This window comes from Aythya marila (genome assembly GCF_965140915.1).
Source record: "Aythya marila genome assembly, chromosome: 4".
NCBI lineage: Eukaryota > Metazoa > Chordata > Aves > Anseriformes > Anatidae > Aythya > Aythya marila.
Genome location: NC_139045.1, coordinates 6029614 through 6057450, shown reverse-complemented (window position 1 = coordinate 6057450; position 27837 = coordinate 6029614). Strand labels below are relative to the sequence as shown.

The following is a 27837-nucleotide window of genomic DNA, read 5'->3' as shown; positions in this document are numbered from 1 at the left end:
CTCCGCTTGCCTCCTCACAACGGCCCTGCGGGGTCCAGGGCTCAGTGGAAGAAACTGTCCAGAACTGCTTGAAAATTACCTGTCTCTGCTTCCAGTTCTTACAGACAGTGCTCTCCCTGGCTTCCTGACGTGCAGTTCTGCCTTCTGCTCTTTGGTTTGCGCAGGTTTCTCCGACCCATTCATCCCAGTGACCACTCACCTCGCTATCAAAAGCCGCTACCCTCACACGTCCATCTGTGGCTAGAAATACATCCCTATCTTAAACTGCTTTCCCAGCAAAATGAGTAATACGTGATGATGCTGTGCATATACGTGCCCGTGCATTCCCCCAAAAGGAGCCTGAGTCTGGGTTCAGCGGCGTGACGGAGCGAGCGCTCCAGCTGCTGCCAGATCGGACGCCGGGTAGAGGCAAAAAGCCCTGTGAGCATCCCGAGCGAGGGATCGGCAAATGCGTAACCTCACTTGTAATTAAATGCTGGAGAATCCTCAGGGGAGACAGCCCATACACACGCTCCAGCCATGGGAAAAGCTTCTGCTGCAGCTCGCAGTTGCCCGGGAAAAGCAAAGCCCAAGGGTTCACAGCTCCCTGTGCTTTGCTGCTCCCAGGACTGCCTGCTTGGAAAGCATAAAGCGGGTCCCACGTCGGGAACGGTCACGTTCTCATCCGTGTCACTTAGCTTTTAAACTCAGGAATAAGAAATACCAGCTCACAGCACGGTGTTCTTACACCTCAAAATACAAGCAGCAGCAGCGAACCCCCTTGCGTGGCTGCCTCAGCTGGAAAGACTTTATTTTGTAGGTCAGTGCTGGGACTAACGAGCTCTGTGAGTAATTCAGGACAGGAACGGATAGGTACCAATTCTGGGGGAGTCATCAGCCTGCTGCTGGATCGATCCACCGACTCTCACGTCGTTACACTTCATCTCTCTTCCAGCAAGGGCTTTTTGTATAACCTCACTGCAGAATGAGCTGGGTAACAGCTCTGCAAAGCCCCACGGAAGGAATTTATTTATTCGGTAAAAACCACGGGACAAACCTGGGAGGCTTTGAGCACCCCGTACAGGAGGACACAGTACTCGTGCAGAAAGAGCTACCCTAAAAGGGAAGAAAAACTTATTTTAGATAATGCTGGAGTGATTTAGAGTAACCTGCGTGAGGCTGGAGGGGGCAGGGAAGCACATGGCCGCAGACACTGGGGAATATTCTGGCTTGCACAGGGCACGGCGCTCGCTGATACAATTACTCACACTGCTATATATAGTGCTGTGTATCCCCGCGCCTCTCAAGGTGTTCTGTGCATTTACACAAATAAAAGCCCGACACGCAGAGATCGCTCCTGTCCCTCCCTGCCCTCCCCTGGCTCTGAACAAAAATGTAGTTAAGCGTTTCACAGCAGGACGGGTTTTTGTGCGTGGAAATCGAGCTAGCGTGCCTTTCTGCACCCAGCTTTGGAGAAGATGGGCCCTCGCAGGAGAGGTGGAGCAGCACCTGATCCACGCCGAGCTGAACCCGCACACCTCTCTGCTGGTAAAGCATGTCCCAAGGACTGTCTCTGCAGGGACACTGCGATTTCCTGAGAGTCAGATAGGTACCTCTGTAATCCCCGGGAAGTTTCTAATTACATTAACTACCAAATCGCTTTCATGAATCCCCACGAGATGCCCGAGATCTGCGTGACTGTGGTTAAACGCCGCTCGGTGGTTTGTCCCACCTGCTCGTTTCTCGTCTCGAGCTTCCTTAAGGCTTCCCGAGCAGCTGCTGGGAAGAGTAATGCCTGCCATCAACCTACAGCACCCCACGGTCCCTTCCAGCCTGGGCTGGCACGGCCACTGCTGCCCCTCAGCATCTCCAGAGCACGTGGCTGGATGCGCTCCTCTCCAACTCGAGACATCGAGGTCTTCACAAGCAGCTGACTCCTTTCTCCCCGTGGCTGTGCCCGCTGTGCCTCCAGAGAAAGCCCTCTGCTTAACCAAGCCTCGGGAAAGCTCTCCAGGAGCCCTTCAGAGTTTCACAGCAATTAGTCCCGCGTTCGGAGAGCGAGGAACTCGCCTTCTGTGGAGCAACACGGAGAGCAGATCCTCGGAGTTTTCCTTGGGCACAGAGCACGTGTTCGCCGTGCACGCTAGCTAGCTGAAAATCTGTTCTTCGTGCTCCACGAGCTCCGGTCCACGTGGGAATCACCCCACTGCCCGTCCTGCAGCAGTCCCCTCTTGCACGGCTTCCTCGTGGTTCCCATCTTCCCAGCGAGGCGAGCTGCCAGGGTGAAGAAAGGGACACCCACCCTCGGTATTTTTTCAGACAAAACCGTTCCCAAGTGCTCTTTCCTTAGCGTGTCCTTTATTGTTGTCCGTGAAATAATGAAAGGAAAAACGTGCCTACGCTGACTCGTCGAGGGAAGGAAGCGGGGCACAGAGCCTTGTTTTTAATTACTCATTTTGCGAACGGTTGTGCAAGGACACGGGCTGCTGCCAAACAGCATCGCAACGAGCACGTCCCCGCGGGCAGCACGGAGCACAAAGGTGGCAGGGGGAGAAGGCCGGGGGGGGCCCCTTCGGTGCCTTTTTCCCTCCCCTCTCCTTGTCGCCTCGCCTGGCCCGGTGGGTGCCGCCTTACTGGGACCAGTGCCCCGGCTCCACGAGGCCGGCTGGGAGCTGCTGGGGAGCGAGGGGCAGCTCCCGGCGCGGTGTTAGCAAGGAGCCAAAACAGCAGCAAGTGGCAGCAGGGCAAGGAGGGGTCCCAGGAAGCACGAGGACACCGAGCAGACACAAACCCAGCCAGCAGCTTTGTCACCGTCCGCTTTTTCTTCCCAAAGGTCGCCGCATTTATCAAGTTCTCCAAAGTCCGAGAGGTTATTTTTGGCGGGGCCGAGAGGGAAAGGAATATTTATTTCTCCACAAAAGAAGTTTAGGAAGAACTTTTTTTTTTTTTTTTTTTCCCCCTGCTGGAAACGAGATGTGCATCCAGGCTTCAGAAAGCAGGGGCTGGTTTAACACTGGCAGGTTTCAGCTTTTTTTGTCAGCCGGCAAAGCAGCGTTTTGCATCGCTGGAAGTCCCCGAGGAGCGCGGCAGCATTTCCTAGCATGTTAATTGTCAGCTAATGCGGCCGGGAGCTTCTGCTGGGGAGAGGGGGGTGGCGGCGAGGAGATTAAAATGATGATTCAATCAGGAGACTCACAGAAATCTGCCTAGTGACAACTTTTTTTTTTTTTTAAGAGACTCAGGCTCTGTGGCATAGTTACAAAGGAGGAGTCTTAATTAAAATTAGCAGGCAGATGAAGCATTTGAATGGGCATCTTTCAATTCTTTTCAGCTCACAGTAAACCCTCTTCTCCTTTTCTGTCTTTTCCCACAACTAACAGCTTAGGTTTGCTTCAGCAGTTTCACTTGTCCATTTTCTTTCCCTCACCAGAAAATTCCCTTAAATTATACTCCCCAGAACGTGATGCAAATAACTCGCGTTTCTCCGATTCCTTTCAGCAAGGAGCAATTTAAGAGGCAGCCCTGCTTCTTATCAGCCTGCGAGCTGGCCTGTGTGTCGCTCACTATCCCCCTGCTTCAGCTTGTGAAACAGGCACAGAAATTAACCGAGGGTCTGCATGGCGATTAGCCTTCGCTGGGCGTCCAGGACGGCAGTCGCATGTGGTTTATTTGCAAGTTTATCAGATCAGAACAGAAATCTCCTAGGGCTCTGGCTCCAGCTGCTTCTGTTTCTGACACCTGTTGACAGTTAGGGATAAAATTTCCTGCACGAGCAGAGGCAGGCAGAAACTCCAACTGTGCAGACCGTAAAGGGGAAAAAAAAAAAAGGCCTTGAGCATTCACATATATGTGTATACACACATGCAAGATTCCTCTGTTAGTGGCAAAAATCACGTCACACCACGGTGTTGCTGTTACAAATGAGGCTCAACAATTTAATTCACGTCCTCTGTTTTGTCTGTCCATTAATCACGCAGGCAAATGCCCGCTGCCTGCTTTCTGCAGAGAAATGAAATGGGTTTTGTTGTGTTTTTTTTTTACCGTGTCACTTCCTAAGTCCAAATTGTCCTGGCAGAGAAGACAACAAAGAAAGCGCGTACTGCTGAGCAACTGGCAACATGTAAAGGACAGAGTGATGAATCCTGTTTTCTGCTTATCATCAGCGTGTGGCTGAGCAGAGCACAGGGCCAGGTAACTTGGCTTTACAGCTCGTTACTTCCTGGGTTTGGAACAGCTCTGGGTTCAGCAACTTGCTGGGTGTGTGCTTTGCCAGGCACGGCGAGCCAGCCTGCCTCGTTTCTTGCTAGGATCTGGAATTAAAATGTAGATTCAAAGCAGATGGGGATGTTTCTGCAGCAGCTGAATAGAAATACAGAGAAATTGAGAAAACTCCCCTCCCCCTGCACAACAAAGTCAGCTATCATCTAACTCTGACAAAGGCCTATTCTTCTGCAGAGCACATAAAATCAGCTATCTGCTGAGCATCTGGGGTCAGGTACCACCGGGGCCTTTCGGGAGCCCCTGGGCGAGCAGCAGAGCTGCTTGCAAGGCTGAGGAGCAAAGCCTGGGCTCAGGAACTCCTCGAATGCTTGTCTCAGTGCAAGTAGAGAAGGAAAAAAAAAATAAAAAAAAAAGAAAGAAAGAGCAATGAAACAGAAGATGACTTCCTAGATGGCTGACACCTCGTCGGCGTTCAGCCTAACCTGTCCTTCGGAGCAGCAGCAGAGCAAAGCTGTCCTCCTGGATTAGAGGCTCGCAGGAGCAGACAGCTGGTCTCCCCCTGGGTCCCTCTCCTGCGCTGACCTTGCGGAGGGAATCCCTCCCTCTTTTATCCTCAGATAAACTCCCGTCGGCCCCGGGTGGGGAGTAGCTGTGCCATCGCACAGTCACATTGCTTCTGCAGCTGTCACGCATCGCTGCGAATCGCCTTTGTTTTCAGCAGGGAGTTTCGAGTCATTACCTGCCTAAAACAGGATTTATTCAGTGCATTAGTGACTCGGAGGGATTTCTTAACCCAGGCACGAGAAGATTTCCTGCATTTGCATTTTTCTTTTCTTCTCCATTAGAGATGACAAAAAAGAAGCCCGTTCTTTCTCTGAAAATGCACGTTTTGGTCTGAACGCTGATCTCTGCCACTGCAGCCCGGGTGGCTGCATTTCCCTTGTCCCAATTTCGGGTCCCTCCATGCTGCCCATCTCTTTCCCTTACAGTTTTCCAGTGTAACTGAGCTCAGCTGTGATGCTGTCTACTTTCTCCTTCCCCTAGGCAAAACATCTCCCCCAAACAGTTTCTGCCTGTTCCCTCCCTCCCTCCTTAACTAACTCACCTTTTAGGAAAGCACACCGCCCTCCCCCTGTGGTACTGGCCTTATCTCCTGGGCGCACAGCAAGAACAAGAATTTCTGCCTCTTGAACAAACACCCATGAGCTCAAGGAGAGGAAAGGTCAACTGCAAAGAAGACCCTGCATTTCTGCAACTCCTCTGCTCCTCATCTCAGAAGATGCCCGCTTGCTGCCTGCACTACACCCTGCTTGCAGAGTTTAGCCTTGGAAAGCTATCATCTTGCTGCACCACTTGTATCTGTAGCCTACTCCTAGGTGAAGATACCGCTCTTCGTTAGGACTGCTTCTCTTTCTACGTTTCTAAAACACCACTGAGAACTAAACCGTAAACCTCGCCCCCTAAAGATGGTCAGGAAGAATCTTAACTCTGGTTTAATATTTGGAAGAATAAAAGAAAAATGAATATATAACCTCTTCTGTAGGACAGGCAGTGGAACTGAGGGATTTGCCTAGATTTTCTTCCTTCCTCAGCAACTCTCAGTGTTGAAATGAAAACAATAAAAACAATTCAACTGTGAGGACTGTGGAACCGAGGAAAGGAAGATTTCTGCCTTTCCATTACTGATTCGGTTTCCAGCTGAAAAGCATTTTGCAATTCTGCTTGTAAGACAGACGCTGACTGTGGGCCAGAGTTGTACAGGATATGAAAATACACACTTGTATGGATCTGGGGGGTCTTCTAGGAATAGCTCTCTTCTGTAAGACAGTAAACGAGTAATTACCTCTATAAGCAGTACAGCAGCCACACAGGTCAGTGAGTGGATTTTGGGATACGCATTAGGAGTAGTGTGTACAGGGCATGGACCTACAACGCAGCTTCTCTGTGCATTTTCGAAGCACTGAAGGCTTTCAGTGAAGAAACGTGCAGTTTCTGATTTGTCGTGTACAGTGACTTCATTTTAACTGAGCTCCGTGCCATCACTACGGGACAACAAGTGAGAGAATTGGTCCATCTTCCCAGTCCATTTGACAGCATAACTTCATTCAATCCACTTCCTAACTACAACAATGAAAGAGAAAGTTGATGATCTTTGCTCTTTGGATGTGTCGAGTACTTAGTATTATCCATCATTTTTTCTTCATTCAGATATTAGAAGTCTATTTTTCCCTTTGAAAAGATGAGGAGTACAGAAAAAAAGACTTTGCAAATAGTTTCTAAAAAACAACAACAAAAAAAGAAAAGCTCACAGAAGAGTTTCCCTTCGAGCAAAGAACACAAAGAATGCAAATAAACATTGTCAAGCAAAGAAAGGAAAGAAAGGCTCAGTATTACAAAAGAAGAGCACTGTGGGAGTTATTGGGGCATGACCAATATACAAAATACCACCGAGTTACTTTCCTGTTATTGAAAGTAGCACCTCTGAGGTACTAGAGCCCGTAATGGCTCTGTGCAGATGCCACCTCTGGTCTAGCTGCGTTTTCCTGTCCATTGCAACTGATGCTAAATTGTCTGCTCTGCTTTTCCACGCATAGTGTGGGCAAATGACAGCCTAAATAAAGTAACAGATTACTTTGTACTTCTTTAGGTAGCTGAATGCAATGTGAAAACTGCCTAAAGCTAAATCTAAAGTGACGACAAAGCCACAAGTGAAGTCCAAAGGGTTAACAAGAGCTGTTACCACTGCCCCTCTCTTCAGTCCGTCTATTGAAAACCCACTAAATCTCAAGGCAGAGTTCATTTAAAACTGAAGTACGGCTACTTCTCTTACAGCTATTTCTTCTCTTATAGCTATTTCCCTTCTAAGCTGTAAGAGAAACTATAAGCTTCTATACTAGGAATTGTCTGCGTGCCCTGGGCACGCAATGCAAACCTCCTCTGAAATGATAATGTGGGCATTGCTTGCTGTGATTGATCCAGCCCTGTATGTTATCAATGTGTATCTGCACGTTTGACAGAGGTGATGGCGAGCAATTTATATGCCCACCAAACGTGCATTTCCCAAGCCTTGCACATTGCTACGTACTGGTTATAGTAATTCTCTGAATCTCTACCCGTGACTGTGACCTACATCCGCAAAACGACTGGCTAGGGCTGATGCCCTCCCTGTTTCAGCTGGAATGTAACAGGCAGGCTAAGTGGGGTCATGTGCAACCCACAGCATCGCTCAGAAACCCAGGGCTCGCTGCAGGGAGCAGGAGGGCTCTCCAGAGACAGCCAGCCTCAAGGCAGTGGCTTCATCAATCCTGCAGCTGGTATCTCGGGTCAGATGAGCACGTCTCCTGGTACCAAGCTAGATCTGAGGAGAGGATTTCAGTGCGAGTCGGCAGGATCAGGGAAACGCGGAGTTGCTCGGCGCTGCAAGATAGGGAGGGTCACGTGGGAAAGTTCCTATAAAGATTGATTTGAATCAAAGTATTTCAATTACTTGGAAATGAGTGCAGTAGTTGCAAAGCAAGAGCTCCAACTTTCAATTAAGAAGGGAGGCTTTTCTCATCAGCCGTATCTGCGGGAATTAGCTGGATTCTCCTGCCTTCCGTGGGCCTTTGAATCACTATTAAAATTCTAAGCGGTAGACAAACACGGAGCACAGAAGATAACACGCCGCAATCATTTCAGCCAGAGTTTCATTACGGTTGTCCTCTGACTCCTCCAATGCGTACAGTGTTATTCTGTAGGCATCCTTTTGTTGCGTTGCAAAGGGGAAGCTTTTTGTAACCTGTGGTAGTGGCAGCCTTTAGTCCTGCCGTCAGCCCCAGGTAGGCTCTGAGTTCGGAGCTCACCTCGCTTTTAGCTCCGGAGCAAGGGGGGAGCCCCGGCACCAAACACCCAGCCCCTTTGAAGTCCAGGTCCGTTGGCATCCCTTAATAATTTCATCCCCCAAAACTAATGCCGGTGTTCGTAGCCACCTAATGACAAGTCTCGAGCAGTAATTTCTAGTTGCTGTGCTGCCTTCCTTCGGCTTCGGCTTCCTGCAGCTCTGCAGAGCACATTCCCCCCGTCCCCATCCGCTTCCTCCTGTTAACCTTGTCATGGAAAATCTCCCTCAAGACCTCTCTCTTTCTTCCTTGCTGCTATCTGGAGTGCAGCAAACTTTCCTCCAACACAAACACAATCTGAGACAACAAACAGACCGAGAGTTATTGCCGCTGACCACATATTTTAATCTTTTGTAGCAATTTCCTTTGCAATCCTGATCAGGCTTCTCAGCATTCATCAGATGCAAGCTCTCCACTACGGGTCTCTTGTAAAGGGACCACAAATCCTCCAGCTTTGCATTTCCCTCCCACCAGCTCCAGCAATAGCGATGTGTACCAGCAGCTAGTTACTTGCCTGATGCCGGGTTGCTCAAATCAGATTTTAAAACCCAACATCAAAGAGGAGGCTCTTACTCCACCATGCAGATGTTATTCTTTTGCAGGGCTGCGCAGCGCGTTATGAAGCGACGCTGCTTTTAGCAGGAGCTCAGCATCTCTTCTCAAACTCGCTGGCAGCAGCAGCACTGCTCGAGTTAAAGTGTTTTGGGTTTCTGGCTTAGCTTTAACATCTTTTTGCTGGTTTCTCAGTATCTTGTTTTACAATGGCCTCCTTCAGGCAATGGAGTCCGGAGCAAAATTTAATCTTCAGAGAGCATAACAAAAGAAATCAGCCTTAGTTACCCAAAGATCATTAAGTAGTAGCAGCTGTGTTTGGGACATTGAATATTTTCAATGAAGCCAGCAAAGCTGAGGCACAGGCTAAGATTTTATGCTGCTGGGGTATGTTGTGGTGTACGAGGGAAGGGAGGCAAAACAGCCAACAAATACTTCACGTTGCAGTAGCCAGCATCCTGATCGTACAAGTCACCTGCCATACTACCCCCAATCTCATTTTTAGTTCTAATTTGAGGTGCAACTAACTTTGCAGAACACTTAATCATCGATACCTATCGTAAACTTTTAAACTCGTTTTGGTTTGGGGAGTTGAAGCACGCTTCTGATTTATTACCCATCAATTACACGCGAGCTCTTGCGAGCTCGATGAGGCTGTTGGAGGGGTTGTTTGCTGGGGAGTGTAACGAGCAGACAAACCGTCATTTATCGTCGTCCCCCACACTTCCCACAGCAGAGGGACGAGCTCGTTTTCTCATAATCAGCCTGGCTGCCCCCCAGGTTGTTAAAGCAAACACTACATGTCCTACACACGTGACAGCGGCGTGCACACTAGCTCCGACAACTGCATCAGACTCAGTATCCCGACTGCTGTCTCCTTCCCCCACCCCACTTTCTGATTTTTAGAGGAAAGGCGGCTGCTTGTTCCCCCAAAGGCTGTGTAGGAGCATTACCACCGAACATGCATGGCCTTGTGTTGTCTTCTGAACAAAACCAGCCGAGTACAGCCGAGCTGAACGCACGGCTCTGCCCTCCTGGCTTTGTGTCCAGCCCTGTCCTCTCCCCTACAGGTTTTGGGGACGGGGTGGAGGAAGGAGCCAAGGTTTCTGTTGCCAGCTGCAATCACACTTCACGTGCAAGGGTGCAGGCGAACCCACAGGAGCCTGACCAGGGCACTGCAAGGTGTTTGTCCCTTCGCCTGCACTCCTGACAGCCCAAGAGCACCGTGCTTATTAGGCATCTGGCTGAAGGACTGGGCTGGCAAACACTTAATGCAATCTTCCCAGGTGTGAGCTTGTGGGGTCAGGTCCTCCTCGTAGAGGTGTGTATTTAAATCCTGACCCTTTGGAGGCGAGCTCACCTGCTGCCCCTCCAAGGAAGAGCGAGGAGAGGCTGTTAAAATGCTCCTGTCATTGTCACCGGCTGTCGTAAAGCTGTACCTAAGCTGAACCAAGTCCCAGCTGTGCTTAATGAGTTTCATTCAGTCCAACATCCCAGCTCTGCGTGTACTCCCCTAAGTGAAGTCGAGCGGTGAGCTCTGCACGCTGCTGCTCCGTGCCCCTAAAGCAGGACTACGCCACGGGCCGACAGCCCCCGCTTGGCCCAGCGCTGCCTCGTGGCTGGCGACAGGACGCAGGCTGTGCAGGAACGGAGACAACGCTCCCTTTAACCTCCCCGTCTCTCTACGTCGCTTCATATCCCCAAATATCAAAGGTCTCTCATTAGAGCTTCAAACTCTCTCAAGCCCGCTCGGGCTACCGGGTACCTCGGGAGACCGTGAGCTGATTTGAGCCGGCAGTCGGTGGTGGCGAGGTGCCAGAGCCAGGAACAGCCGACTGCTTTCAAAGCTTTGAACACATTTGAAGAGGAGCGACAGAGAGAGCAGTGCTGAAGTTCCCTTCAGGACTGTTCAAATGCCGCTCTTCCAAGTCTCAGCTGCGGGTGTTTAAAAGTCTTAACGAGACTTAAAACACAATCTGCCGGTTTTTCCCCCCCCCCTGCTCTTTAACTTGGCGGCAGTGAGCTCTCTGTCTCTTCGTGTTGCATCTTGCCATAAAGAGGAAAATTTAAACGGGAGAAAGAATGTGCTTTGAATTATTGGGAATTAAAGGAAAGTAGGAACGGCGGCTCATCCTGGGATCCCAACCCTTCCTCGGCACAGTGATCCCAAATCTTTATCCAGTCCTGTCATGTGGTAGATGGGAGAAGCCCTCACTTTAGGACTGTATTTTTAAACGGGAATCCTGCTCGTGAAATCTCAGCTTGTTCCTGGTTTCCAGTTTCTGGAACACTGAAGGGAGATGCCTCAGAAAGGCAAACGCTACAAGCTCCCCGCAATGAGCCTTCTTCTCTAGGAGCTAACTAAATGCTCCTTGTCACAAAAATGCGTGAAGTTACCCCAATGCTGTCCATGTATTTTTGAATGTTAAACAGCTGTAGGTGTAATACAAGTTATTTGGAAGCAAGGATGTAACAGGATAAGAAGGAGCTCTAAAATTGCCTCGTTTTTTGTGGAAGAACAAACTTCAGCCTGTAGTTTGATTCCCAGATCAGGATTAATCGTGCTCTTGTAAAGAAAAAACTAAATTGTCTTGTAAAATAATAAAAATGATAAAATTAGAAGGGTGGGGAGGTGGGGGTGGAATTGCTGTAGCCAGGAAAGTAATGAGGGAAAATCCGATTTCCAAGTCAACCTTCAGACGCTAGGCTGTATCTCCTTGATAAATACTGGCGTGCTGTGAAGTGGGTGTCTCTTGACTTTCAATTAGTTTGGGCCCCGGGCCGTTTTATCTAAGATTGGTCGATGCCCAAGTTCATTGCAAACGAGGATGTTGAGTATCCAAAAAGAAAATTGAGCCCCACATCCTCATCCCCACCCTGGAAGCCAAGGGGAGGGCAGCAGGACCCGCGCCGCGCGTTTTGCTCGCTCGGGGCCGTGGCGAGGCAGCGCCAACTCCCACGTTCCTCTCCCAGAGCTGTGCTGCTATCGAGGTTAGATCTTCCACGGCTCTCGGGTCGTCAGCTGGCTCTGGTCATCAAAAACACCTTGTCTTTCATCTCCCGTACATCTGGGGAGGCAATTGTAGCTATTTTCTCAGATGTAGATTTCAGCCCGATAACCCACGCCATTGTTGCGTGTAGATTGCAAAAACCCACATTAAAACTGCTCCTGAAGACCACACACAAACGCAGAAAGAAGCTGAATGGCAACTGTAGCTCCAGGGAGCATCTTCTAATAGACCTCTAAAAATGCATTAGATTCTTATCTTCTGTGGTGCCTCAGCAACAGTGGAAGTCAGCAGAGATGTCTGTGCCAGTAGTTTGCAGCCTTAAACACGCTGAAGGCAGAGGCTTCAAGGGAAGTCTTTAAGGGAACAGCCTCCACGTAAAGCACTGCTCAGAGTGGTGAGTTGGTTCTGTTGGTTTCAATGCGATTTACACCGTCCCTCTCAAACTGAGGGAATAAAACTGAGACTTTCAGTGCTGGGGGAGAGCCGAGTTAATTCACACAGGATTTGGAGCGGTTTACAGGCACGTATCATAGCTGCTTATGTATCAGACGTCTTCACCCAGGGAAAATCCAGCAAAAGGTGGTGTGTGCATGAGCTCTCTGAGGAGCAGACCCTCACATTTGCGTTGTGACCTCGGTGCACCTGGTCCGGGAACAAATGGTGTGGACAGAGATCCACCCGGCAAGGAGATCAGATGTCACAGGCTGGCTTGGTTGCTCTGTCTGGGAGGGGAGCATTCGTAAGTCTTCAGTTATACAGTGGAAAAAAAACATGGCACGGAAGAAAACATGGCTCTGCAAGTCAGTGGTAGACAGGATGAGGTGATCTAGGTTTGTTTTGAATGGTAGAAACTTGCTAATAATGAAGCACTGCGTGTAACTGTGGGTTATCATGCAACCTTCATCCACAGAGACCTTTGAAAACAGGCTGGGTCATCTCCTCAGGCCCCTCACAAACCTGTTTTCCCCATTTCTTTACCAGCTATTGGTTTGTAAGAAAGAAAAAAAGTTGCAAGCGGGCACGAAAACCCATTCTGAATCAACTCATGCAATGGTTAAAAGAGCACAAGCTCTTTCCAAACCCTTGTTTTGGCTCAGCTCCTCCATCTTCACCATCTGGATGTAAAATCCCCCGGAGGAGGCAGGCAGCATCTCGCAGCGGGCACCTCGTGGCTCGCCGCCCCTGGGGGATCCCCGGCACTGCCTAGCGCGGGAGCCGCCTCTTGTTTCTCGACGGGCAGGAATCACAGCTGAAAATCAGGTTTTACTACAGCGTCCCGGCCTAGGTGTGGTGGAGGCATGGAAAAAAAACAGAGGAGGAGTGTGCAGAGGGGTTTAATACCGTAAGTGAGGCCAGCAGAGGGGACGAAAGCCATGCTTTGTCAGCTGGGGGCATCAGTCGGAGCGATCCTCGCAGTAATCGGCACTCGGGACGGTTGTTGTGTTCTCCCCAGCCCCTGTCTCCTCTTGGTTTGGCCTTCACCTTCAATTTTTGGAGAAGAAATGTTAAGGTAACTGCACCTCATCCAAAATTCTGGTTTCGGCAGAACTGGCAGACCCAACAGGATTTCCTATTTGAAGTTCAAAGGATAATAGAAAACAGAGCTGTGGAAACAGGCTTTCTGAGGACGCCGCTGCCTACAACACTTCATTCTCTTCTGCTGCTTTTCTTCCATCCAGATGCCAAACAGGACCATTTTTCTAATATTACTGACCCAACACGATGAAACGCTGAAATCTTTTGGCAAGTCTGCCAGTGGCTCCTCCTTTGGGCCCTTACTTCTTTATACTAAGAAGAGAGGCAAGAGAATCTCACCCGTTGCCTCTCGCTCCCAAGGAGGACGCGCTCTTTAATCATGAATTGCTCAACCCTGCCGGCAGCTGTGATGAAATCATCCCGGGTAACCGACCTTCGGCTGGTGTCAGGAAGTGATCAACCCGAGAAATCCGTGCTATATCCAGGTCTGAAGCCAGATGGACAAAGATCACAGAAACTGGAGGATAATGATGACACTGACCTCTTGGTAACCTTCCCTAAATGGCAGGTTGATAACATCGAGTGTGTCTTGAAGAACGGTTCAGCCACCAACGCTTGCTTATTCTGGCAGGCTCTCGTGCTCCCAAAGAGGCACGCAGCACTACACAGCTCCGCCAGAACATCAGCAGCTCGCTATTGCTTTCAGAGAGCTGATTTTAATCAGCCACCAGTCTCATCATTACCTTTTGACAGATGGGGTACCTGAAGGACCCACAAGGAAACCACCCCTTGAATTCCACTGTTTTTCAAGGAATAAACCGGTCTGAGTACTGATTTGGTGGTTATGCACCAGGTAACGCTGCCCACTTTGCCTTGCCAGCCTTTACTCGACACACCTAAACCCAACAGAGCTGGCTGAAATGCAGAAAAACAGCGGCTTAGTTTTGCTTTTCCCCTCCAACAATTTTCCTGATGTTGAATCCACAATTGTTGGTGAACTGCCATGGTGATGCCCTGCTTGGCTCGCGATTTGAAACAATTTTGCTGGTACAGACTTCACAGGCAGGCACACAAGAGAAGAAATATTTCTGGCTTTGCCCAGGCATAGAAACATCTCTCTCAGAGCATGCTTATTGGAGCACCCCCAGCTCTCGGGGCTCCAGCTCTCACCCCCACGCTTTCCCTACTACAATTACCCACTGCAGTGGCTCCTGCAAACAGAAGGCAAAAAGGTGTTTTAGGTCAGCTGCCCTGGCTTTGAGGAAGGTGTAAAACAGTCAAAGTGGTGCTCAAGAAACTGAGCAATACTGGTCTTAGAGTACGTTGGCATGCCAACACCCAAGGTTACACCAAACAGGGTGAGGGGGAAGCATTGCAGCTGTGTGCCTGTTGGTACAAACCACCTGGATCCAACAAACTTCAACTCTTGGCCACAGAAACGAGCTCATGACCAGCCAGAACAAGAGTAGGTGCTAACCTTGTCTTGAACCTTCTGGTTATTGCAGCAGGAAGGTCTTTGATCACTTAAATCCAGCCTGTTTCTGCAGATGGAGCTTTCCAGAAGCATTTCCAGTCTGGTGCTACTGGAGCAGCATGACGAGTGACTGGAAGAGTTGGCTTCTTCTCTTACAAGCGCTGCACGGCACAGTTAGGTGCAAAGCCTGGGTCATAGAAGTGTAGGTGAGAAAAAATAGGAACTGCAGAGCTTGTGAGGTGACATTATAATTCCTATTTACTCGCATTTCGTATTCCTGAATTCATTCCCTTCGCATAATTGGTTTTTTCCAACCCATCCTGTAGAAGCATTTAATTGTCACTCTCCTTGATTTTATGCAACTGCCAGGTAGTGCAGCTCTCCGTGCCTGTGGAGGCTTTCTGTAGGACCCGCTCTTGTTGATGGTTATACAGTGCAGCAAGGGGAAACCACCGGGCAGACCAGTTCAGCTTTACTCTCCTGCTCTCTGCTTTAAGGTCAAAAATCAACTGATCCAAGTGCTTTTGCGATTAGATCATTGCATCACTGAAATGCAAGCAGTGCTGTCAATAAATTGAAGGGGGGCGAGCACTAGTTGGTTTAAAAATGCATGAATTATGAGGCTTCTAGCTTGGATAAGGTTTAATGAATTATTAATCCTCGTATTTCACAAATCCCATGCCCTTCATTCCCTGATGTCTGCTTATATCTATATTCACTAGTCACCATTTTCCCTGTAAATTAAGGATAAATGAGGTAACAAATTTTAACCATCCCACATTTTCTCTCCTATTTGACACAGATTATTCATAGATCTAAATACCAGAGAAGACAATTACATTCATGTAATATGACCTCCTGCAGAATACAGTCACAGAGCCTCATCCAGTAGTTTCTGCATTAACCCCATAACTGCTATTTAAAGCCACAGTAAGAAAACAGGATATTTATTCATTTTACCAAAAAAATCTCGTCTTAACTTAAGGACTTCAAGTGACAGAGAACGCACTGCATCTTTATGCAGTTTTTTTTTTCTTTTTCTTTCTTTTTTTTTTTTTTTCCATTTCTAATGCACTGAATAAATATACTATCCAAATGAAGAGACAGCTGAATGCAGTGCAGAAGGACCCCATTGTAAGCCACAGAGCCCTGCTAACAACAGAGTGTCCTTGTCTTTCTGGGGCCCTCCTGCAATCTGCAATGCAGTTGCACTGCACTCTCCTCAGCCGCCGCACTTGCAGTGGGGCAGCAGTGATGCTGGTGGGGAAGAGAGCGAATCCTTAGGGTATGTTGTGGGGTTCGGAGCCTCAATTCACCTTGAGCATGAAAGCAATCCCGATTTTGTAGGATAGCTCTGCTTCAAACAGAGCAGCTGCCACAGGAACCTCTAGCTAAGGAATCACGTGAAGCAGTCTGCACTCCTCGCTGCCGTACCCTTCCACTTCAGGGAACTCCTTTCAGGCCAGTGTGGGATTTGGGGTTGGCTAGCACTGAATCTATTACAACCTACCAGCAATCCTGGCTTGGGAAGAAGCTGTCCTGAAAGGACAAACCACCCAGCGTGTGGGCAGGCATGTTCCTGGCCTTGCCTCTCCCGCTGGTCTCCATGGGGAAGCTTGCTTTGTTCCTCAGCGGGTAAGCAGGGAGCACCTTCAGTGCAAAACACATGCAAAATGCTTAAACTATGCAACGGTTTCCATGTGTGCAACATTTCACCCCAACAATAATGAAAACGTTTCACTAATAAGCAGCTTTGATGCATTACTTCACCCGCTAGTGCTCCGAGTTCACATCTTTTCTCTGTAGTGACTTTTTTTTCTCCCAGTGACTAAAGGAGAAAGCTTCTTGCCTACAGGTGTTAACCCAGGGCACAGCTGAAACAGAATTTATTAAAATAGACCAGAGAAAAATGACACGCCACGATAACCACACGGCTGTAAACCCTGGTGCTGAGCATCGTAACTGCTTACACATCTCCTTCCAGAATTAAAAAGAGAACACTGACTCTGAGCTAACCAGAAACAGCATCACGTGCACTCTGTGAGTAAGTCCAGAAGATTTCAGTTTTTAGTGCTGAAGTTCTTACCGCGAATTGCCTGTGCCCTGACGAATTGCACTTGGTCTGTTACGGAGGGATTCAGTGCTGCTCAGCGGGCGTCAGTGCTGCTCAGCTCTGCGTTACAGCCTGCTCCTCAGGGACACCTCAGAGTTACAACTTGAGACTTGCAATATTTGTCTGCAAGTGGAGCTTTCCAATAATGCCCTGCACGAGCGTCCTTACTTAGGAAGGACAGCAGTTCAGGCTTTAGACCTCTTTGCTGATGGCACGAGCTTCTGAGGAGAGAAGAGGCACAGCTCTGCAGGGCAGCAAAGCCTCTGAGGAGGTGTACTTCCAACCCAGCTGACCCGAGAAGGGGGAGCCACCCGTCTGACACCCCACCTTTCAGTCCTTTCGGGGCCACGAGTACTCTAACGCAGCATTCCCCTACCTACTTTTTCTGTGGGGTTTCTCGCCCAGCTTTGAAAAGATCGTGCTCCCCTGCAGCAGGTGTTTGCCCAGTCCTTCATCCGAGCTGCTTTGCACTCACAAAGTCCCGAGGTATGGGTGCTGTACAGAATGAGGAATGAATCTCTAGAACTGGCTTAAATTAAAGACAGATTTTCCATGGGGAACACAAACAAACAAACAACAAACCATAGCTAAAAGTACTTCTGTTGCCATAGGACTGCCTGTCACACACATAACAGTGCCCTCCACAGCCTTTCCATTTTCCTGTATTGTTGGAGGTGGTAGAAATATGCCCAGCTCGCCCATAAACCTAAAAAATCTCCAAGTCTCTTTCAGTGCTTGGTTTCCAATTTGTGCCCCATATGTGGGGAGAAATAGATGTACGTACATGGCTCGTATGTGCGAAAGTCAAACAGCGGTGGACTGAATTATAACCTGCATGCATACTGGTGGGATGAGATGCTGATCCATTTGCACAGTAATGTGCTATATTTAAGTCACGCATCGTGGCATCTTCAAAGAGGCCAGTCATAATTATGATGGATTAGACTGCAGAGTCAGTCCTAGATGCAGTAATTGTTTCACAGATGCTGCTGATGTGACTTGAATTTCTAATGAATTATAGCTGAGGAAGAATATGTAGAGCTCCTAAATGGCCTGAATAAAATACAGTTATGGGAAAGAGAAAAATGCGTAACCGCTAACTTAGGGAAAGGCAGCCCTCCTTTGAGGGACAGACGTATCACCCCACCACAGTAACGAAGTGCAAAGACTTTGTACAAATGCAGAGACTTTGTAAGGCCCAGCCAGGTCTCTGAGTAGCAGCGTCAAGAATATCTTCACAGTGCCCTAGTTAAAACCAGTAATAAAGGCACGGCTGCCACTTGCCTTTTGCCAGTTCTAAATTACAAATAAGCACTGTGATTGCTTGAGCTACATCTGTGCTAAGATGCAGCTCAAGAGGAGTGCAAATAACAGAGCGTCGACAGAGACCGCATGTAACGTAAAGTCACCACAACCCCAGCTGCATTTTAAAGAACGTAGATCTGGCGCTTTTAATCAATGAATTAACTTCGTATTTTGAAGAACTGAGTGACTGTCCTTTGCAATGCCTAAGACCAGTGCCTTCTACACCGGAGTTGATCAGAACTCAGGGGAATCGGTTGACTCACACCGTGAGGTGTTTGAGAATCCTGTGAATAACAATCCTCGCCACGCAGTGAAAATAACCTTGTGGTTTTTAAGGGCAGTGTGAACCTAAGACTCTCTTCTGAAGCCCAGATGCATTCCTTCAAGGGGTACGGTAACGTTAGGCAAGTCAGACTTCTAAACAAAAGAGGTGGTTTTACCTATTTGTAACAAGCCAGGAAGCAAGATCATCTGGGAACTCTTAGGTGGAATTAAGCTGTAACCCATCTGGTCCATCAGAACACGACAAACAAGACAGACGTTGAGGGCTGAAGGAAGTTTCTCATGGCTCAACCACACCGACTAATTTTTATTGTTTGTTTTTGAAGAAATAAATATTTTAGAAGCAGTCTGACAGCACAGTGTTAATTACTACGGTTCCTTTTATTTCATTTCTGCCTTGTGAAATAGAGCAGCCTACACACTCATGTATGAGCTGTGGTTCAGCTGCAGTTTCTAGGAATGAAAGGTGTGAAGGCAAAGAATGGTTTTCAAATTAGGCTGACATCTTATTTTTTGAGACACTCTGGGAGCGTAACTCTGCCGCCCAGCCGAGAATGACACATCAGAGGAATCCTTCTCACGCTGCTTTCTCTCCAGCGTGGAATACAGTCTCTCTGGGAAAGCTGCAAAGGCTCATCTCTCGGGGTGCTTTAAAGCTAGCATGGGAAATATACTGAAATATATGTAGAAGGGAAGAAGCTTGCCTTACCTTGTCAAGAACATAGAGAAGATGGACAAACGTTCTTTTCCGTTGCCATATTCTTAGCTTTCACTTCAAAAGCTCTTTTTTTAAGTCCTGATATTTGCAGAGAGAACTTCTCTGTTTCCGTCACACAAAAGATAAATTCAGTACAGAAAGTAAAGAACTTCAGGAGGTCAAAAGTGAGTCTAAGACCTAGTTTGGGATAAGGATGAAGTGAATCCAAGTTGTCAGATAGGTGCTTGCCAGTCAAAATTTATGTTTGAACTGTCCTGATACCAAAATTAGAGGTGTAAGCGGATGTGCTTCTGCTGGAAGTAATGAATCTCAGGCATTAATATTACCTTAAAAAGCATTTTAGAATCATATTGCTTAGTTGAGTAAGGGAATACTGCACTGAAAACTGTATCAATTAGATGTTCCTTAGTATATTTTTTCATTTTTTTAATAAGATTAATGTAGGATACGTACATAAGCAGAGCAACTGTGATGACAGAAGTTTTCCAGCGTAGCAGTTACTCCTGTGTAGTGGCAACGGCAGCCACGTGTGGTGCTGGTGCTGACTCTGCAGTCCGGCCAGGCACAGCCTGGAAAGGGGGAAGCCTTCGAATTCGCATTCACACAAACTAAAAATAAAGCCTGCAGGGCAAAGACGTGCATGAGTCCAAATTTTCTGTGTGATCTCACATCTGGAAGACCCTCTGCCAGTCTGTCTTCTGTCATTCGCAACTGTTTGAGAACCATCAAGCCAACAAAGAATAAATTACAAGCAGAGTCAAACAATGGCTTTATGTTAACCGGGATTGTGAATTTTCTGTGAATTGTGAATTTTCTATCAATTATCTCCGTTAACTGGGATCTTGGGAAGATCCATGTGAACAGAATTAGGTTGTCGCTACATGGGATTTGTTCACTGCGCGTTGTCAGTACTGGTAGCTAAAGGAAAAACTACTTTTATAAATAAAATATAAAGGTCAAAGAAGAAAGTAGGACTTCATCTCCAAACAAAGAAGGAGCTTTGAAGCTCAGTTCAAAACCCTAATGCAGAGTTTAAGCCACGCCTGATGTCTATAGTCTAAATTTAAAAGAATATCAATACCTGAAAAAATACCGTTTCCATCAAACCTTTCTGAAATCTCTTAATTTGTTTCTATCAACATTATCAAGATGTTGATGAAGTGTAAGAATTCCTACGGATGGCAATCAGGCGAGGCTTTGTCTCATGTGTGGATTGTGCCACTTGCGTGGGCTTTTGGAATGCCAGTTTTAAAAGACCTTGTCAGACAGCTGAAGACTGAAAAAAGGAGGTTTTCCCCTCTAATTGGCAAGCTTGGTGGCAATAATCCTTCAAGTCACACAAAAGGGGTTTGGCACACTTAATCAAATAACAGGATTAGCACCGAGTCTGGGAACCAGGCTTTCTGCATGACTTTCTGCCTTACTAAGGAGAAAAAGCGGCGACAGGGGAGCCTGTGCAGATCATTCAAAAGCAGAGGGTGTTTTTTCCACCATTATGAGAGCTCTTTTTGGCAAAACAGCTGTTTGTGTGTTCGGTGGGGGTGAGCAACGGGTCTGTATTTTCACGCTCTTTTCATCCTGAAGAACAAACCTGCAGTAAGGGGGACGCACGGAGCTGCCAAACCCAACGGGGCCGTGAGCCTCCCCTCAGGTGCGCCCGCGAGCCGCTGCCGCGTGTAGGGACGGGTCGGGACGGCGGGTGCAGGAACCAGCAATCTGCTGTCTGTTGAGGGAAACGAGACCTAACTTAGCTCTCTCCCCTTGCTTCTCTCTCGCAGATACGTTCGGAGGGTAGCCTTGTGGATGGCCCCGGAGCAGGCCAGATGGAACAGGACAGAACCAAGCATGTTGACGGCAATAGATTGAGTCCATTCCTAAGACCGCAACCTTCTCCCGTGTGCCAGGCAGAGCCTTCGGCAGTGAAGCTACAGAATGGAAGTCCGGCAACAGAGAGGCCCGAAGTCGAGGTAAATGGAGACCACAAGCAGCTACTCATCAAAAGCAACTACGGAGCGCCCCACGCGAAGGGAAGCCCAAACCACCGCGTTAGCCCCGACCTTGTACAAGAAATGAAAGTATGCTCCAAATATATGCAAAACGGTGGGATTAAACGCACTTTTAGTGAGCCCTCTCTGTGTGGACTTCATCAGAGCAAGAAGGCGAAACAAGACAAAGAGGTGAACGGAGAAAAAGCTGAGCCAGATGATAACTATGAAAAACCAAGCGTCTCCAATTGTTACGGCGAGAAGAAAGCCGAGAGCTTTACAGGACAAGGAAATGAAGCCTCAGAGTTGATACCGTCTACAAGATACAGCAGTGGTGGTTCTGAAAACCCTCACGACCTCCTGATCCAGAATGAGCAGGAGCGGGAAAACCTTCATTGCCACAACAGGGACATTGTCTTACTACTTAAGAACAAGGCGGTGCCAATGCCTAATGGTGCTACAGTTTCTGCCTCTTCCATGGAAAGCATGCATGGTGAACTCCTGGAGAAAACACTGTCTCAATACTATCCAGAACATGTTTCCATAGCAATGCAGAAGAACACATCTCATATCAATGCCATTACCAGTCAGGCTACTAATGAGTTGTCCTACGAGACAACGCATTCATCCCATACCTCAGGGCAGATCACTTCCCCACAGACCTCAAACTCTGAGCTGCCTCAAGTGCCAGCTGTAGTGGTTACTGAGGTCTACGATGCAGAAGACTCCAGTAAACCACCTGTATTGCCAGGTAGCTGTTCGCTTCAGAAACCAGAACTACAGCTACAGCAGCAGATCCCAGGCTATGATACACACCAGTTACCTGTAGGAAACAGTACTGTGCGTGGAAGCGTAGGGCAGGTTCCCAACCAAGACCTCTCTCTAAGTTCCAGCAGTAACCTGCAAGCTCAGAACGCCGCGCTGGAAAGGTTTTCTGAGCGAGCAGAACATAATGGTGCTTTCTTTAAACAGAACTCAATGTTTCACAAAGATTCCTCCACTCCTCCTGCTCCAGAGATGAACAGCGCGCTGCCCGGCGTGGCGCGAGAAGGACGCCGCTCCTACGGCAACAGCGGCGAGGAAACTCCTCCTGGAGAGATCGCGGGCGAAGGGCAGAGGCAGGGACTGGTGCTAGAGAGTCCCAGCCTCGGCCAGCAGCAACTTCACCCTCCGCAAAGGCTTCCGCAGCAGGTGCCAACGCCGCAGCAAGATGTCAGCGAGAGCAATCCCCGAGCTGCTGTGGCTGCCTTGCCTCAGCAGCACCCAGAAGAAATGCCGCCGCCGCCGCCGCCGGAGCCTCCCCTCCCAAGCCTGCGGGCGTGCGGAAGCAACGGTGAGTTGCCACGCTGCCAGCATCTCCCAGGACAGAGGGAAGCCGAGATTCCTCCCGACAAAGAGAAGGACCAAGCGAAAGAGCCCGTGCCACAGCCTCAGCGTTACTCCAAGCCGGCCTGGATCGAGTTGGTCTCCACGCAGTTCCGCCAGGGAGAGCCTCCCCACAAGCCCAGCGAAGCGCTGCTCCGGTCAATTCTTCAGTTCCAGGCAAACGCACCCGAAACAGCCTACAGCAAGCAGTACGCTGGAAGCCCTGATGCATTAAAGGGGCCGTCGGGACAGCCCCAGAGCCAGAAGATAATGCAACAGGAACAAATTCCCCCGCTCTACAAAAGCGAGGCCTCCCAGCTGCAGCCGCCTCCCGCAGCTGACCCCCAGCTGCTGTTCCCAAAACACTCGCCGCAGCCCCAGCTCGCCAAGGTGGATCCCCCCCTCCAGCCCCAAGCTCAGCAGCTCCATTTCCAGCCGAGGGCTGACCAGCCAGCCGAGCAGCCCCTCGGGGCCCCGCTGAAACAGCAGCACTTGAATCCCCCGCCAGGGGAAAGCGAGCAGTTCTTGCATTCCCACATCTTGCAACAGATGCTCCAAAAGCAGGCGCAGCAGACCCAGCTGCCGTGCGCTCCGCAGCTGACCCCCAGCCAGCAACAGGCCCTGCAAAGGAGAAGTAAAGAGCCGCCCCAAGCCATCTCCCATTCCCAAAGCGCCCTGGAGCAGCAGCTGGACAGGGCATCCTTCGGCCAGCTCAAGGCAGATGAGTGTTTTCAGGCTGGGAACAAGTACCTGAAGCCGGCCGCCTTCCCGCTGCACGGCCCTCAGCTGGGGCTGGAGCAGGCGCAGGGCGTGAACAGCAAGGCTCCCCTCTACGGGCAGAAACCCACCGCCGGCCCGCAGCATCCCTGCCCGAACAACGCGCACTTGATCTCCGAGAAGAAGGAAAACGCCGCGCATGTCGAGCGCTTCGGGGCCAAGAAGATGCAGGACTTGCAGCACGCGCAGTATTTTCCCAACAGCCTGCCCCCCAAGCAAGACGTGAACCACTGCTTTCAAGAAGCGGAGCAGCAGACGCAACAAGCTTCGGTCATCCAGCTGCCGCTCCAGCAGCCGCAAGGCTACGGGGGCAGCCTGAACCCAGAGCTCCCCAGCCACCAAGCCCCGCAGCTGCCCCCGCGGTACTTACAGGCTCCCCCGCACGCCCCGGAGCAGAGAGGCTGCCACCTGCAGACCCAAACCCAGAAGGATTTTCAGAAGCACGCTGCCCTAAGGTGGCATCTCCTACAAAAACAGGAGCAGCAGGTGTACCAGCAAGCCAAACCCGAGCTCGGCCCCAGCGCAGCACGCAAGCCGATCAAAATCGAGGCTGGCACAAAGGCTAACGTCTGCATGCGCCCGTCTGCCGGACAGCTAGAAAGCAAAATGTGGAAAAAAACAATTAAACAAGAGAATCAGCACTTCGGCTGCGAGAACATGCAACAAAAGAGCATCATCGAGACAATGGAACAGCAGCTAAAACAGATACAGGTCAAATCACTGTTTGATCACAAGACTTTTACTGTCAAATCGCCTAAACATGTGAAGGTTGAAACAGCAGGCCCTATCACCATCCTATCGAGGAACACCTGTGCTGCAGAATTTGACACTCAGACCCCCATCTCGGAACACCAAGCAAACCCGTCTGCTGAGAAAACCCCGACCAAAAGAACAGCTGGAACTGTTCTCAATAATTTTTTAGACTCACCTTCCAAGTTACTGGATACTCCTGTAAAAAACTTACTGGACACACCTGCCAAAACCCAGTATGACTTCCCGTCGTGCAGCTGTGTCGGTAAGTGCTGGGAGGTGTGCCGAAAGCATGCCAGCTTGCAGCGGGGAAACGAGCCTCCGAGCTCAGCTTGCAGGGGTTACTCGGCTGTTTTTGCTGGAGGTTGGGCTTTTTGTTTGTCAGAAGAGCGATTAGGAAAGGCTCACAGCAATTTTTCTACACTTAGGCCTGCTCCGCTTAGCCAACCCTACGCGCGGGCCCTTGCTCAGTATTTCCTGAAGTTATCCACTTGCTTTTACAGTCAGAAAGCCTGCGGACGGTAACACATTCCCTCTCTCCCATTCTCCTTAAGCAGCAGACATGTAATAACAACACGCTGATAAAAAGTAGGTCCCAACTTTATAATCGAACGTCAAGGCTAGACACAGTGTTTGTAAAACATGTCTCGGGTCCAACACTTGCGATCCTTCCTCCAGTTTTTGCTCTGGCAGTGAGATTGTTGAAGTTTGCCTCAGTAAAACCTAAGCAAAGAAGGAATGCTAGATTATTCCTCGCTTGTTGCAAGAGTTTATCACCCTGTTGACTCATTTGTCTACTGCAAGGCTAAGCAGCTTCTTAGAGAAGCCACACAAGCAGCAAGAAATACCCTTGGTATTTCTTCCCAGCACACCCAGTCCCTAGAAGCAGAATTGAGCAGAGGGAAGAAAAGCAAGGCCCTGTACCCCAAGCTTTCATACCCTGGCACCACCCATGGCCAGGCATTTTCAGACTCCACCACGGGATAAATTATTCAGACTGAAGCAAAAGGTGCAAGTGCTTCAGCACCAACCAGGAGAAAAGGAAAAGCTTTGTTCCAAGTTTCACTTACTGGCCCTAACGGCCTGGGATTTCACACCAACTAAAAAGGGAAAGTTGAAGCAGTGCTCCTCCAGAACTGCAAAATGGACCTTTTTGTCTTTTCAGATGCCTGGGGCTGTGTCTCAGAGATGCTCCATGGGAGCAAAAAGAGAAAGTAATGGATTTTCACAGCTCCCAGCAAGGAAGCTAGAAGCCAGCTCCTTGCTGTTCCTTCTTCTTTTATAAGAAATAACCTATAACATGTCGAGTTTGGTTTTTAACCCTACAACTGGTTTGGTTTGGTTTAAGACCACTCTCCAATGCAGTTGGCAAAACTTTTTTCAGGCAACGATTTTGTTGATTTATTTATTTATGTTGTAGCCAGTACTGCAGCCGCTAACTAAGCAAGAAGAGTGGCAGAAGTGGGTGGCAGAAATTCTCTGTGCAACCTTAACGGGCACTTTCTCGAGCTGTAGGTTCCTATATAACACGCCTGCTGCAAAACAAGTGCTGTACAGCTCACTAATGTCAATATTTACCATTGGTATCCCATTTCTCCTCCTTTCCAGATACTGGGAGAGGAGGAAGTGGGAGAAAGAGAAACATTCATTCCGTGATAACGGGAAAATGCCTTTTGGATTTCAGTGTAAAGCCCGAGATGTGAAACAACCGTTTGTGCTAGCAAAAAGCACACAGCCCATATCGTGGCTATTTGCAGAGTTAGCCACGTGCTTTGCGTGTTTTGTACAAATTTCATGGGTGTACTTTAAGTGTTTGAAAACTGACCTGAGACCCAACAGCAGTACTGTAACCAGCTAGATGTAAGTTTTGCGATGTGACTTCTTTACGTTAAAGAATTAAGCTTCGAAGTACTAACTTCTGTTTTGTTTTAAACAGAGCAAATTATCGAGAAAGATGAAGGTCCGTTCTATACCCATCTAGGAGCCGGTCCTAACGTGGCAGCTATTAGAGAAATCATGGAAGAAAGGTAATTAGTGCAAAGGCACGGGGCAGATTAACGTTTATCCTTTTGTGGACGTCAGAATTTTTCCAGCTTTTGCACATAAAGAAATAAACAATTGCAAATCAAGTAATTACTCGTAGGCTTAGCTCCCCCCGTGTTGCCAACATGACGCGCTGTGCTATTCACCAGAGAGTCACAATATTTGACAGGGCTAATGGGCGGCTGGCTGGCACGGGCTGCGTGCTTTGAGACCGACGCCAGCAAACCCGAGCAGGAACAAGAATCCACCAGGCTGCCAAGCGAGGCAAGGCGGCTGGCAATGGCTCTCAGAGCAGGCACCGACCTGGTGTTCCCTCTGCAGACGAGGACGCCAAGGCGGGAGGGGGACGGAGGGCAGAATACCAGGCTCCAAAATTATCTCTCTCCTCCCCGCCCGCCAATTATTGAGTGCATAGTACAACCCGAAAGGACTAAGCCTAACTCAGTCACTTCCAGAGGTGTGGAACAAGGTTACTAGATAGGATTTCAGCCCAAGAATCAAGAAGTATGTTTGTGACAAAACATCCCTCTCCCTCGGAGTACTGCACAAGACCAGCCTCATCTCAGCTGTGGGTATTCCTGCAGTGCGTTGCATCCCATAATGTATCTGCTACCCAAAGGCAAACCCAACAAGGGATTCCGAATGGTACAGCATGGGTATGTGACCTGCGATATCTAGAAAAATGAAAAAGTGCAACATCCACCAGCATTTCTAAGATACAAATTCAAACCTCTTCACACCAAAGTGACTCTGGCACTGTGCATTCTGCATTACTTGTAGGTTTCGGAAAGCACAGACAGGAAAGGGCAGGTTTTTAGTGCTATCTGGAAATTCAGTTCCCTTCTGAACAAACAAGCAAACAAAAGCTCCCCAGTAAGTCGGAGCCAGATGGGAATTTGATTTGTTAATACCTTAAAACTCTGAACACCAAAAGCAAATAGGTGTCTGTGCAGCGCTTGTCTTGAGCCAAGGAGAACGGTTTCTCAGCAGGGTCTGCTAGCTTGTGCTCATCACTGCACAGCCATGCACCATTAATGGCATATTAAATCCTTAGGATTATCTCCAAGTGATTAGTCCTAAGGTCCTTTCTCTTAGCACCTCCTTCCCTGTGGCTCCTGGGCAAGGCTTGCCCCACTACTTGTTTTCAGCTTTGTGAGCAGCTCAAAGGCATGTAAGCTGCAATCAGCTGCTTCTTGGGAAGGGGGAGTGAACGCTGACCCTCCTGAGAAGCTTCTTACCATGTACCTCCAAGGCTCTAATTGACTGTTTAATTCTTTAATATTCACAACTAGTACATAAAACAGGAAAGTCATTCACGGCATCACGTCAATTATTAGAGATGAAACTTTTTTCCATTTCTGGACTTAGGAATGTGATTTTCCATCCTTAATACCGACCTTGTCTTTTCTTCCTTTTCCCGTCCCATTAATTTCATTTCATGCTGGCAGAAGGAAATCCTGAGAGATTACAGATAACATATGTATAGGCAGCCAGGTTCAGCAGAGTCTAACAGAAACCGCTTGAACAATGGCAAGCTTACAACTGGTCATATTGCTTGAACTGTGTGATCCCAGGACAGACCTCCAGAGCTCCTTCTTGTTAGCTAATTTTGTATCCCTAAGAGAAAAAAAACACCCTAAAGAAATTCTCGAGCACGTGTGTACAGTTGGTGACATTAATCACAACCTAAGCACTTTTAAACTATCTTCCCATGACCATGAAATTGACTTTTAAGGTATTAGCACTGCCAAACAAACCAGGATCTGAATTGATACTGACAGTTGATATTTTAGCTACACTAGTTTCTTACAGAATCCATGGTGGATACCCATTTTTTACCTCTTCCTTCTCCCAGTCTTCATGCTCAGTGAGTTTTGCTCCCATTTTGAAGCCAATGAGCTCTGGACT

General features: G+C 48.7%; 1 protein-coding gene across 3 annotated transcripts in view; it reads left to right on the top strand.

Annotated features, from left to right (window-relative positions):
• Positions 1-27837, top strand: part of TET2 (tet methylcytosine dioxygenase 2) — a 70201-nt gene that overhangs the window by 25621 nt on the left and 16743 nt on the right. For all 3 annotated transcript variants that reach the window (XR_014317356.1, XM_082758680.1, XM_082758681.1), the window contains exons 2-3: positions 20788-24151; positions 25823-25913. Coding sequence is in view for 2 of the 3 variants with exons in the window: in XM_082758680.1 (XP_082614806.1) it covers positions 20833-24151; positions 25823-25913 (3410 nt within the window). In the remaining variant the exon portion in view is untranslated. The remainder of the gene's footprint in view (positions 1-20787; positions 24152-25822; positions 25914-27837) is intronic.